Here is a 13,905-nt window from a genome sequence, read left to right as displayed (position 1 = left end):
TTCATCTTTCCCCTTTTAGTCTTACACTGTTAGTTTTCTCGACATTTGATTAATAAGTCACACAATGAGGAGGTCAATCCGAGCAAGTTTTATTTCACGAAAACCCTGCTTCATCACATGCATGTTTGAAAATAGTTGAGAAATTGGTCTGTCTATTTTAGGCCACAGTCTCCCATGAACTCGCCCATCCATACCTAACATATCAACAAGCACGTGTACTGGTGTTAGAGGTTGGTCAATTTCAATTTGTAAAGGGTTAGTAGACAGGGAAAGATGAAGCAGACTATGCACAATCTTCTAGCTACCACACATATTTAAAATAGTTGTTTTAATCAAGATACAATCCGCATCATGTTTCAATTGTTGTTCAGCTAGATGTGAATTATTTCTCCTCCTATGTTGTTTTGGGTTGCTCTAACACTTTGTGCACATGTTTATGATATTTAGTTTCTCTTCAACAAATATTCATCAGTTTTATACAAAATGTTTTAGTGTAGTCTTTGAGATCAGTCGTGTTAATTATGGGATTGCTTTTTAATTGGAAACGAACTGCAATACTTTTTTATGCTTATTTTCAATTTACCGTTTTAATGTTTTCCATTACATGTTGCTCTGCCCTAATGTGTTTATCCTATGTGTGTGTTTTATCATTTTATTACATTTTAAGTGCATTTTATCTGGCTCCACCATCTATGCTGGGTTTGGACTGGAAGCTGTTGTAAGTGGTAGTACACCACGGTGTCCTCACCCTCCAGTTATTTTAGTATTCTTTCTGTTTCAGAAAGATTAAAAGTAAGTATATCGAGAATAGTTAATGCACACTTTATGGGAGTGAGACTTTATTTTTAGCCATATTGAAGTTTTTTATCGTTTGGTAATAAACATCTTTGCAATTGATATTCTATGTAAGAATAGGAACATGTCACATGGTACCATCAAAGACCCTGTTGCATGTCAACAAATAACTAACATTTGTTTGCATTATAGAATTATAGGGTACGTTAAGGGCTCGCTAACATCTTTATTGCACCCCATTATCCTATTTTGAATTATTTTATTGTGTTCAGGCTTTCCTGACAAAGTCATTTGTATTTAAAAACCTTTAAAGCCTCTTCAAGGTCTTTCCCGTAATTGGCTTACATATGTCTTATGTGATTCCTTAAAATTTTACAACTTATCCCCCAGCGGTTCAGTGTTTGCTCCTTATAAATGTCAGCATACATATTCTCTTAAGTGCCTGAATCCAGGTGTATTTTATGTTACATGACACATTCATACCCTCGTGTTTTCTCTGTATTTACTTAGTATACAAATAATGTCTATGTCCATTTTAGAGTGTTTTAATTGTGAACACGTAGTAACTGTCTCTCACTTTCCTGTTAATATTTGCAGAAACATTTTATGCTGTGTGTCTTGCTGGAGGCGGGGGGTTGCACTTCCAAAGCTATTGGAAATCCAGGACCAGACAGCATATACGTAGATCAGGTCAAGGCAACTCTGCTTGGCCTCGAAGGAATAGACTTAAACATAGAAGAAAGACTTGGAGCAGCAGCTAGTCCATATCTGTCTTGTGCTGATTGGTTCCTTCCTTCATCACGTGACAAACTGGACAGTTTTACTACCTCACCCATTCTCAGTAAATTTCAGATATCTAACAAAGGATCAATATCTCCAACAAGTAAAAGGATATTATTCAGTGACTCCTCTTCCACCCTAAGGACACGAAAACCCAGCCCTACAAGGAATAGTGGTGGATCAGAGAACGGCATTGAAGGTCCTGCAGATGGTATTGGTCTTAGTCCACACTCAACACCGGATTCAACACGGAAGTATTATCGGAGAGAGTCCCAAGGATCAGGAGGATCGGATGGAAGTGGAGGAAGCGGGAACATTTTCAAGGTACTATTTTTATTGCGTTGAGCGTGTATATATGTGTGTGTATACATGTCGGTGTCCTTTTTCACATTTTATTAATGGATGTATGTTAATACTATTACGACAGTCTCCATTTCTTGCTGCACACTGGGGGTAGGAAAGGGTTTTCTTGTAGCACACAGCAACATTTAAATCAACTAAACAGTATTTCAGAATATATCAGAATTTGAAATACAAATGCATTTATTTGTTAATTTGGAAGGTTATTGGTAACAAATACTTGATTATAGTAAACATAAATCATTGCACTATGGTGCCATTTCCACACATTATCATTTGAGCACTGTATAGTTGTATTAGTATAACTGTATGTCTGTGCAAATGTAATGGTCATTGCAGTTGAAAATGTGTTGTCTGTTATGGCAGTGTGCTACCACACCATGCATACTCCACTCTACACCACTCCACTCTACTCTATACCAGAGCACTCTACTCTGCACCACTCCACGCCACTTAGCACCACTGCACCTTACTTTACTATGCACCACTCCACTCTGTGCCACTGCACTCTACACCACTTCACTCTATGCCTCTCTACTCTACTCTTTACGACTCTACTCTATGCCAGTGTACAATACTCCACTCTACTCCACACAATGGCACTTAACGCCATTGCAGTCTACACCACTTCAGTCCAGGCCACTCCAATCTACTCTACTCTACTCTATGCCACTCTGCAACACTGCACTCTTCCCTACGCCACTCCATTCTACACCACTTCACTCTACTCTGAAATAATCTTCTCTATGCCACTGAACTACGCAATCTGCACCACTCCACTCTGCTACTGCACTCTATGCCACTCTACTCTAAACCAATGCCCTCTACACAACTGCACCCTATGCCACTGCACTCTACTCTGCACCACTGTATGCCACTCTACTCCACTCTCCATCACTCTACACTACTACACTCGCCGCCACTCTACTCTGCACTACTGCACTCTAGGTCAATGCACTCTAAGACACTCTGCTGTGAACCACTACACTCTTCCACTCTACTCTGTGGCCCTCTACTCCACTCCACTGTACTCCACTCCACTTTACTCTACACCACTTTACTCTATACCACTTTACTCTATGCCACTCCACTCTGCACCGCTCCACACCACTACATTCTACAAGGCACCACTATTAGAGTGGTGCCTTGTAGAATGCAGTGGTGTGCACACCACTGTAGAATGCAGTGGTGTGGCATATATTAGCCACTGCATTTCATGAAGCTGCATTGTACATCTCTGAATTCTATGCCATTGCACTGTACACCACTGCTCTCTACTCGACTCTGTATCACTCTACTCCATGCCACTGCGCTCTACTCTGCACCACTGTACTCTACCCCACTGCAATCTGTGCCACTGCACTCTATGTTACTCTACACCACTACAGTGTATGACACACTAATCTTTAGCACTGCATTCTAAACCACTGAACTCTGTGTCATTCTACATTGCTCTACTGCATTCTATTCCACTCTACTCTGCACCATTCTAACCCACTATACTCTATGCCTCTCTACTCCACTCTGCACCACTTTGCTCTATGCCACTGCACTCTGTATGTGTAGTATGGAACACTCTAATCTACATTCTTCAACGCTGCATTGTATGCTGCTAAAGTTATTGGCCCTGCACTGTACGCCACTGCACTCTGTTGTATTGTAATTGTAATCACTTTTTCAGCGAGTAGCACGCTACTCCGAAACCCATTAAGGATTAGTGGTGAATTAGTATAGTGAAATATGGAAGTAAGTTGAGTGGTGAATATGTTATCCAGCTATTTGGATTGAGAAGGATAATGGAGGGATAGAACAGGGAAAAAGGTTTACATTTATATATAGCTATGGCTCTGTACTCAACAACATTCTACTCCAATAGACTCTACACCAGTCCACTCTACTCTACGCAACTACACTGTATGTGACTTCACTTTATGCCACTCGAATACACAACACTATCTTCCAGCCTAGTTATTAATTTTACCTAATTTAAATAATTCCATGTGCTGTGTCTACATTTGGCATGTGTTCATTTCCCAGCACCGTCTGTTCTGTTTTTTCTTTCCAGGTTGGGAAAAAGAAGCATACCATACCCAATCCATTTAATTTTGGTATCCTGAAAAAGAATCTTTCAGAAAAGGAAACTGAAGAACTATACAATACTGTCAAGTAAGCATAGCTGAACAAAGTTAAATACGGCTGTATAGAACATTCAGTCCAATTGTAAAATACCTGCCTCATAGAGTAAATGTATTTCATAGAAGAAAGTGGGTATGTGTTTTTAAAATCTTTATTACACAATATACACAAGGACAAGGTTTAAACAATGCTATCATTCTCATAGTAATCATCTCCACTTCCTGTTCACATCTGTTTCAGCAAGTGCCCTTATTGTGTCCCTAATATTTAAAAATTGTCTTCACTATTGAATTGGTCTATAACCTCCACAGAGTGTCTCTTTTCAAGATGCTTTGCAATTGTAATTGTAAAATGCTTTTATATAGCGCATAAATCACCCGAAGGTCTCAGAGCGCTCGCAGATCCACAAGACCGAGACAGTAAGCAGGTGACTAAAAAAGCCAGGTTTTAAGGTTCTTACGGAATCTCAGGTGGTTGGGTTCTATTCTGATGTGAAGGATAGGGCGTTCCAAGCTTCAGGAGCTGTTTTGCTGAAGGCCCTATCGCTGTTCCTGACAGTGCAAACTTTGGGAACAGTTAGAAGTAGCTTGCTAGAGGATCTGAGAGTTCTGGCCGAGCTATGGAATTTAAGCTTTTTTTCCAGATATATCGGTCCTTGTCCGTGGATGGTTTTGTGGACTAGGCAGCATCATTTGAATTTCATGCGTTTCTTTATAGGGAGCCAGTGCAAGGTCTTGAGGCAGGGCAGTGATAGGGTGCGGGGGGGCAGGTTAAGGACTAATCTGGCCGCGGTGTTTTGTAGTACCTGGAGTTTCGCCAGAAGATTTTGATTAATAGAGGACAGCAGGGCATTCCCGTAATCTATACGGCTGATGATGAGACCTTGGACTAGGGGCATGCGTGACGGGAGGGGGATCCATTTGAACATTTTCTTCAAACTGCCCATTAGTCCAAAGCTGGTGTGCACTACTTTGTTGACATGTTCAGTCATGGAGAGCCTGTTGTCAACTATTACCCCTAGATTCCTAACTGAGGACTTGGGAGAGGGGCAGAGTCCTAGTGTTGGTGGCCACCATTCATCTGTCCAGAGCTTATCGGCCGTTCCAAAGAGCACAATCTCCATTTTGCTAGCATTTAGCATTAAAAAGTTGTTGGTCATCCAATCATGAATTGCAACCATACACTTTTGGAACCTCAATTTGGTTTCATCAGATCAGGCCGATGGTGATCAGGAACTGAGTGTCGTTGGCGTAGGATACGGTTCCAAAACCGTGAGCTCTGATCACCTTAGCCAAGTGGGATACATATAGGTTAAAGAGCTTGGGGCTCAGTATTGACCCCTGGGGTACACCTTTATCGTTTTCCTGGTAGCTAGAAGAGTATATTCCTACTTGGACCTTTGAGCGCCTCTTGGTCAGATAGCTTTTGATCCAAAGTAGCGCAGAGCCCTCGACACCAATATCTACAAGACGCTCTAGGAGAATGTGATGCGAGATGGTGTCGAAGGCTGCCGACAGATCAAGCAGGACCAGTATGGCAGACTGGCCTGTATCGAGAGTCATCCTGACATTATCTACTATTTCAAGAAGGGCAGTCTCAGTGCTATGGAATGCCCTGAATCCCGACTGAGAGGAATCTAGGAATTTGTTTGTATCCAAATATGTGCCAAGTTGTTTGTTTATCAAAGATTCCAAGACCTTTCCAAATAGGGTCCGGTAGTTGGAAAGTTGTTTAGAGTCGGCCGAGGGTTTCTTTAAAATTGGTCTGATTGTGGCCTCCTTCCAGTGCAGGGGGACAGAAGCATGAGATAAGGAGAGATTAAGGGTCTTGGTTAGATCAGAAATCAAAAGCGGAAGCAATTTTTGCTAAAATCTGGGAGGAAGCTGGATCACCAGGGGATCCTGACTTAATTTTGTGCAAGGTGGATTCTACTTCTATTCCTGAAAAAGGTAGGAATTCTTTGAGGACAATGTTTGAGTGTTCGGAATCTTTGTAGACTTTAATGAGCAGGGGTGTGGTCTGGATAGGGGGAATTGGTTGGGGAAAAAGTTTATGAATATCATAAATTTTTTCGTGGAAGTAGGATGATACAGAGTTGACCCAATCTTGTGATTCAGCGAGAGAGGGCTGACTGGCAGGGTTTTTTTTTTAATTCTTTAACTATTTTATATAGCTCTCTCTGCGAGTTGGCAGCCTGAGTTATCCTGTTGCTTAGAAATACTTTTTATGCCGTAGCGATTTCCTTCATATAAAGTCTGTGCGTTGTTTTATATTGTTGTCTGTCAGTTTGGGCTTTGGTTTGACGCCATTTCCTTTCTGCTGTCCTGACAGAGAGTTTTATCTTTTCCAGGTTCGGAGTGAACCATGGGGAGATTTTAGTGGGAGGCCTAGATTCTTTTAATGGCGCAATTATATCTAAGGTCGAGGAGATCGCAAGTTCAAGATCGACAGCTGCTTTGTTTGGATCGGTGGTCTTAGTGATGAGAGGGGAAATGAAATGGGTGGTAAAGGAATCCAAATGTGAGCAAATGTTCTCCACAGTTTTTTTCCAGGCCTCAGAAATGTCCCCTTATAGGAGGATGTCTTCCCTTTTAAGTCCAGTTTTTAGAAATGTGCTTTATTTATCCTCCAAAAAAGTACATTTGTCATCAAAAAGTGAAAAATGCTAGCCCTCTGTTCCTTGTAAGTGTAAAGAATGCTCACACCAAACTTGGGTAATAGCTGCACCTTATGAAAAAAAATCTTAAGTAAAATAAATAAAGCCTATCTTTGTTTTAGAGTACGACATCATAATGAGGTTTTGCTTTGTATATACCCCTGATGCTATTAATGTGAATAGAATTGGAGCAAGGGTACATTCTAGCACAGGAATATATTGACATTTATTTTCTGAGGAGATGTCCAACCGAAGGTACACTTGAGCATGTATCATATTGAACTGAACTATATGCTGCAGAAAAGCGAAGATCATCCCCCAAATGTCCTCCAACAGTTCCCTCCAACGTATGGAACCATTAGTCAAGTAATTTGCTCCTATGTAGTCAACAGAGCATCAAAAAATACATCTCATCCACCCAGATATGTCCATTTCCAGACCAGCTGAACTAGAGAAGAGTGTTTATCCAAATGGAATATCTCTTGTGGAATCCTTTTTAGGTTGTAGCCTACCATACCATACAGCACAGCTGTGTGGTATGCGAAAGACATGTTTTGGAGTTTCAGAAAGTTGACCTGAGAATGCATTCTGCCTGTTGCTTGCCATTGATTTGGTGGTTTGTAACTCACAATTATTTGCTTACCATTTTCTGTCTTCATTTGCTTTAGGCTGTCTAAGTTCAGTTTGTCCGGCCCAATGAGAAAGCTGTAGTCACTGTATTCTTCCTCAAACTTGTTTTCTGTCCACAGGCTTTTAAATGTTGTTCTTATCTCCTCACCTTAGCTGGTAATTCAAAGACCAAGGTCAAATGTCAAGCTGTGCTTTTGTTCCCTTGCAGGCACATGGGCCATGATTTGGATAGTGCAGCAAGTGCAGTGGCACAGGGGCCAAAAGCTCTAGGAATCCCTTTGAACACGGATTATTGCTACATGTTACTACTAAATAAGCAGTCAAGAGTGCTTTTTTGTTTCTTTTTTAACCATTCACCTAAAGTAAACACATAGCCTAAAGCATCACTGTAATAAAAGCTGTAACCTATCAGACTTTTTTGTCTACCTACAACGTATGGTACATTCAGCGCATTTATGAGACATTTTCACTGTTTTTGTATGGTCCTAAAATGCTACTGAATCTGGACACACTAACACCTTGGCAAGGGCATTTTCCATTCTATAACATTAACACTTCAACCATTGTAAACACTATAAATAATACTTATAACGTACCATATGGCTTTCCATACGAAGCATCGGCAAAGCCATTAGGTCTCGTATATGCAAGGCCAATTGGCTTTTTAAAGTGTTTTTTAGCCATATTATACAGAGTGCTAGCCTTAGTGTACATAACTGACATTTGTTTTAAAACAGGCTATAACGTGGACAACGCTGGCAGCTTTTTTACATTACATTCAGCTATTTGCAGCATAGCTAAAAAAAACATTAGCAAAGCCAATAAGTCTCACATAGACAAGACCTATTGACTTTGCAAACTCTTATTTCAGGTGGGATTATAGTACATGTGACCTTCCAGTTTTCTTCATTTTCCAGTCAAAGCCATATCAAAGTCTTTCCAATGGATATCTAAGAAATTAGTTGATACCACCAGCCCCATTTAATGTTTGCTTAAACATTGGCAACAAATACCTCTATTGCCATTAAGGCCACTGTTGAAAAGCTAAAGTTGTCCAACTCAAGAACTGTTATGGAATTAAACTATTTAAGAACCAATAGCACAACGTCACTGTCAGAAAGAATAGAGGTATAGGCGACCCTTGTTTATTCAGCAGCTAAACCTGTGACTTGACCATAATAGTCTTAGGGATTATTATTCATGAATGTTCTGTTACAGCGGAGTCATTTGCAGGTTTACTTAAGTTCAGGGTTTATGCCATCAACATCTAAAATCGTTTACCATTTCTGAAGTTGATACGCTTTAATGTAGTCTTCCATTTGAATTCATATTTGAATTCCATATTAATGACTAGTATGAGGTTTGTGTTGATCTTAATGGAAATCTTCAGCGTTTTGTGTATTCCAAAAGCATATCAAATTTGTGAATGGTTGATTTTATTATTTGGTAGTCTCAATATGGTGAGGTTATTTTTGATGCTGTCCTTTATCCCGAGGTTACTTTTGACCTTCTATTACTGCTCTGCAATCAAACAATTAGGAGCAGAAGATACATTTACAAACCTATGAATCCCTACATGAATTCTGCACACAATCACATCCTTTCCCCAGTCTAAATTAATTATAACCTCTGAACATGGTACCACTCACAATTGTTAGTTAGGTTTTAAAGTGGTACAATCTAATCTCCTGGAAGCTCGGGCACAGGATTACCATGTAGTGTATGGCCATGGAAGGCCTCCAGGACTCCAAAGAGACAAATTGAGGATTCTAGCATTGAAGTCTTTCATGATTATGCACTACAAGTAAAGGGTTATTCTTCCAAAAGAAGATATTAACAGTAAATATGTTTTTCCTTTGACAATCAACAGTCCACGTCATAAAGTGCTAACAGAATACCTAAAACATTGTTGTTGCACATAAGAATACTGCGTGGGGCAAGCATAACTGACCCTCTGTTCTGGGTTTGAAGGCTACCTGAAACTTTTGCCATACTTGTTGGTCTTTGTTCCCATGCTTTCATGGCATATGAAGCCATGTACAAATGTGGTGGGCCTGCGCCTTTTGTCAGGGACACAAACTATTGAACTCCAAATTAACTATTAAAAATACAACTCATTTGCATGACTGTCCAGTAATATTACACCATAATGTGTACAACTTTGCATCGGGCTGAGTATTATTAATCAAAATCCAGTAACCCAAAGCCCTTCCCTGCAAATGAGTTAAATTATGAAAAAGAGTAGTCTTTTGCCAATGCACAAGAAAACATAGATATTATCTTCCCCTTCTGCCACCTTCTGTTACATAATTCCTTTCACACAGTGTACTATACCTGAATATTAATACTGGCTCTGAATCTTCTAAACTCAATCCTTGAGACCTTCATTTCATCAGTCCTTTTATAACATATTCTGTTGGTAGTTATCATAGCTAGCTAGCCCTCTTAGTTCACCACTCTATCATACTATTGCATACTTTTTCCTCTTATGTGTTGATCATCTTGGAATAACCACAAACATGTTAACATTTGTTAACCTTCTCTTTAGGGAGTAAGTACACTGTCATTGGGGCGTCGTGTTTCTGGCCACCACTGATTTAACGTCTTTTTTTCTGTTACAGGCAACTTCTTAGCCTCAAACTTTTTTTCCAAAATTGAAATATCTTGGCCCAGTAGAGTAGTCTGATTCTTTCATCCTGCTCTTAGTTCGCTTATGTGGCCAAATCTATTTTCCAGTAGTTTATGCCTATTTAGGACTGAAAGAGGGCGCAGATGCCAATCCACACAGCTGCTGCAGCCCTCCATGATGGTTGATGTCGAAGAGCCTTATTATTAACCACTTCTTCCCCGTTTACTCCCCAAAAAATTTCTGTAAAGGCAGAGATGGGTAACATTTCTGTCTCTGAGATCTATAAACAATATTGATTATCTCCACACACATGCGGTGTTCCGGGAAAAACATCTTTATTTTTTTTTAAACATGCCTATAAGAGGCAACGTGTTCTACTAGCTTATTCTCATTTTAAAACTAGTTCCAAATTAGTGCTCAAAGCATTTTGCTGACAACCTTATCCATTTCCCCTTTGTAAAGCCCCTAAACTATGCAGAATGTAGTCTCTAGTAGGCTGTGCAGACATAGTTTCAAATGAAGACACTGAATCCTTAAGCACGTCAGGGCCAGGCATCCTTCCTATCATGGAGTGTAGGGTCTGTGAGGCAGTTCGTTATTCTGGCTCACCAGAAAAGGATCCTTGAATATTATTCCCTTTATCAGGCATTTTTTTGGCTGAAAACCTGCAGTTATTTTTGGGGGTGAGCGGTTAGTGTAATTTGATGTGCATATGGCGTTTCCTTTACCTCTGTGCATTTTTGTGCAGGAATTGCCTTTTTCCTCTGCTTCTCCGTGAGAAGTTAAACTTTACACCTTTATTGAAGTTACATGCCAGCAGTTTTTGCCGGATACCCTTTGTGTGTAGGTAAGAAGTCCTAGGATGATGAGCATGATATTTGCTCATCTGTCTCTTATATTGAAGCTGCACCACCTTCCAGATATACACAATCAGATCATTTCCTATTGAGTCCATATCGAAGAGATGAATGTAATTCTTTCTTAAGTGCTTTTATTTTTCTTTATAGTTAAGCCACAGCCGACGCGTTTCGTTCTGCGAACAGAACTTCTTCAGGGCATTCATAAATCTTTTGAAGCAAATCAATAGTATGGTGCTATGAGGTGATAATTTCCTCTGAGTAATAGATATTGATGTTGTGCTTCTAAACCTTCCGATAAACTTGACCTCCTCAACCAACAATCCATACGCTCCAAGTGGAACATGATGATTATGATAATCAATTCCAAATATCCAGTCCGTTTCTTATGTCGGACCCAGTATCCACCATACCTTGTCAGCGGGGCCTATACGCCCAAAAACGATCTCTCAAACGACCCGGTTCCCGTCCGTATTTCGAACCCATATTTGCTCTTCTGTCTGCCGGATTCTTGTTTCCTCACAAAGTGTAGGATCTGTCTGGGGATGCATTACAGTTACTTCAAGTACAGGGAAGGAGTTCTCCAGGTGAAGCAAAAAAAAAAAGATTTACGCTCCACCACTTCTGGCTACTTCCAGAAGAGCAAGGGAGTGATCAGCTTCCTGTTCACCCTCTGTTGCGACCAAATCTGATTCCCCTATGGGACCCTCAGGCCAGTCCTCGAATCGGTGATGCTCTATGTCGAGAGATTCGAAATAGACGTTGAGGATTTCAGAAGTCTCCTCATCAATGCCTGGAGTTTCCTTCATGGTGAGATCAGTCTCTGTGTCTAGGGCCATAAGTGTCTTGAGAGATCTTCCTGTTGCTCCTATGGCACTCGGAGGTTAGATGCCGAATTCCAGTGAGATCGTTGAATGATGGAGGTACTTCTTGAGTGTCTCATCTTCTTCTGACTCACGGAGCCACAGACTTCCACTGAAGATATTCTTCCTGCTCAGTCATTCGGGAATTAATGTATTGCAGTCAGAGCTCTAGTACATCTATCACAACATCATGAAGGGGATAACACACATATGCTGCCTCCTTCTGCTCTGTGGCAGCGCCAATAGGAGAAAATAAATGGTCACTGCATTTCTTCTCAGGGTGAACGCTCGAAGAAAAAGAAGACATCGATGATCACTCCAGATGCTCAAGGGGCTTAAGCTCTGAGAGATCTTCAAGGCCCATAACCACCAGCTCTTCAAGAAGACCATCATCTTCTTCAGGCCCTGACCTCAGTGGTCTCCATCAAGTCTCCTGACTCTCCACATCCTAGAATCTGCCTGGTGGATGATATTGTTGCCTTTCATGAGGTAGCAAATGGGTTAGCTCGGAGGAGTAACATCAAAACATGTACCCCTGTCTATGAAACATCTATTATTTTCAAGATCTTACTTCCAAAACCTCAAGTGAGGTTTATGGTGGCAGTGGTTCCAGGTCTTATCAAACCAACCATGCATACATTTCTAATGCTGCCTTCCACTAAGCCAGTCAAGAAAATAAATGCAGAGCTATTGATTCAGATCCTCTCTTCCTGAGAGAGACTCCACCTCCTGATTTGTCTGAGGCAAGAAAAATCTACAGTCTCTGTTTTACCTCTTCTGTTTCCCCTGAAAAGGAAACAAGAGTATGCATCCCGTTGGGTGAAAAATGTATGCTCCATCTCATCCACAGCACTGAGGGTTACCAGATCTACCACTCAACTCAATTGTTACAACATAGAGATATGGAATTCAGTGACTGACCATTAGACTTACTTCAGAGAATAGACCAGGCTTTAAAACCACCCTTCAAGAAGGGAGGATTACATCTGACCAAACCATCAGTGTAGGCAATGACTCGCACGATCTGTCCCTCGATAATCAACAATCAATCTGTCGAATTTAGTTTTCACACTTTTGTACAGGGGCTTATTAGGTAGGCCTCCGGTCACAATCAATCACTGAAAATAATTTGCATAGTTGATTTTAGTTTCTCACGAAGGATGAATCACAAAATAATTTCTCCTACGGGGTGAATCTTCCACGCTCTTTGTATTTATGCTAGAACTACGTATTTATGGGAGGACCAGACCTTTTCAGTAACTGTCTGTTTCTAAAATACTGTATCGATGTAGTCAGGCTTCACCTGTGTCTTTATTGTTATCTGACTTCACGATCTTTTCATTCTCCATGTGCACTGCGCTGCTGCACTTTCATTTCTGGAGCACCTATCTGTGAATATATTGACGTTAATTGCTATTTGTGCAACAATATGTTATTCATCCTTCAAGAGAAACCAAAATCAATTGTGAGAATTATTTTGGATGGTTGATTTTGATTGGAGGACTGCCTAATAATTCCCTGTACACATGTGTAAATATTTTACTTGAGTAACTCTGACAGAATCATTGTTGATTATACAGTTGCGGGAGACATTTGTCTTGGGGTTTAGATCATGTGCAGCTCTTGGCTTAGGCTCACCTATCTGTCTCCAATTCAGCTGCAATATATTTGTATATGCCTTTCTCAGGATCTTCCCTCTTCAGCTCACACAGGGACAGTGAGCTTCAAAGCATGAGAATGGAGTTAGAGACCCTTAGATCAGTGGGTTGGAGAAATGAAAGGAATTCTCAAAGGTCCAGTCTAAGAGTTATGGGGAAGAACAGTCATGTTCCCAAATACCTTTTTTGTAAAAAGCAGCAACAGAAGTGATGATGGAGTCACACTGCTAAGTAAATCGGGAGTCATGGCCATGGGCCAGGGTTTATAAACGTGTGCATGGATTCTGCTCCTCCCCATCAGGCCAAAAATGCAGAGAAAGTTAAAAAGTCAAAGTATTAGATTCTCACACAATACATGCTGCAGTAAGCTTTTAGGCCTGACTTTAACCAGGACCTTTTGCTTTTACTAAAATAATATATATAATGTTCTTTGTTATAAAGGCAATCAGCTGCTTTGTCCATTGGTCATTTGTTGTGTTTTTCATATTTTTCTTCCGGCTACCACAGGAGACCGCATCAGGCAATGGGTCAGCCCACTTCA

The 13,905-nt window shown here is 40.6% G+C and overlaps 1 protein-coding gene across 2 annotated transcripts in view; it reads left to right on the top strand.

Annotated features, from left to right (window-relative positions):
* Nucleotides 1-13,905, top strand: part of INTU (inturned planar cell polarity protein) — a 317,576-nt gene that overhangs the window by 276,828 nt on the left and 26,843 nt on the right. For both annotated transcript variants that reach the window (XM_078676800.1, XM_078676799.1), the window contains exons 12-13: nt 1,393-1,899; nt 4,001-4,101. In XM_078676800.1, coding sequence (XP_078532926.1) covers nt 1,393-1,899; nt 4,001-4,101 — 608 coding nt within the window. The remainder of the gene's footprint in view (nt 1-1,392; nt 1,900-4,000; nt 4,102-13,905) is intronic.

This window comes from Lissotriton helveticus, chromosome 2_1 (assembly GCF_964261635.1).
Source record: "Lissotriton helveticus chromosome 2_1, aLisHel1.1, whole genome shotgun sequence".
Classification (NCBI taxonomy): domain Eukaryota; kingdom Metazoa; phylum Chordata; class Amphibia; order Caudata; family Salamandridae; genus Lissotriton; species Lissotriton helveticus.
This window is presented reverse-complemented; position numbering and strand designations above follow the sequence as displayed.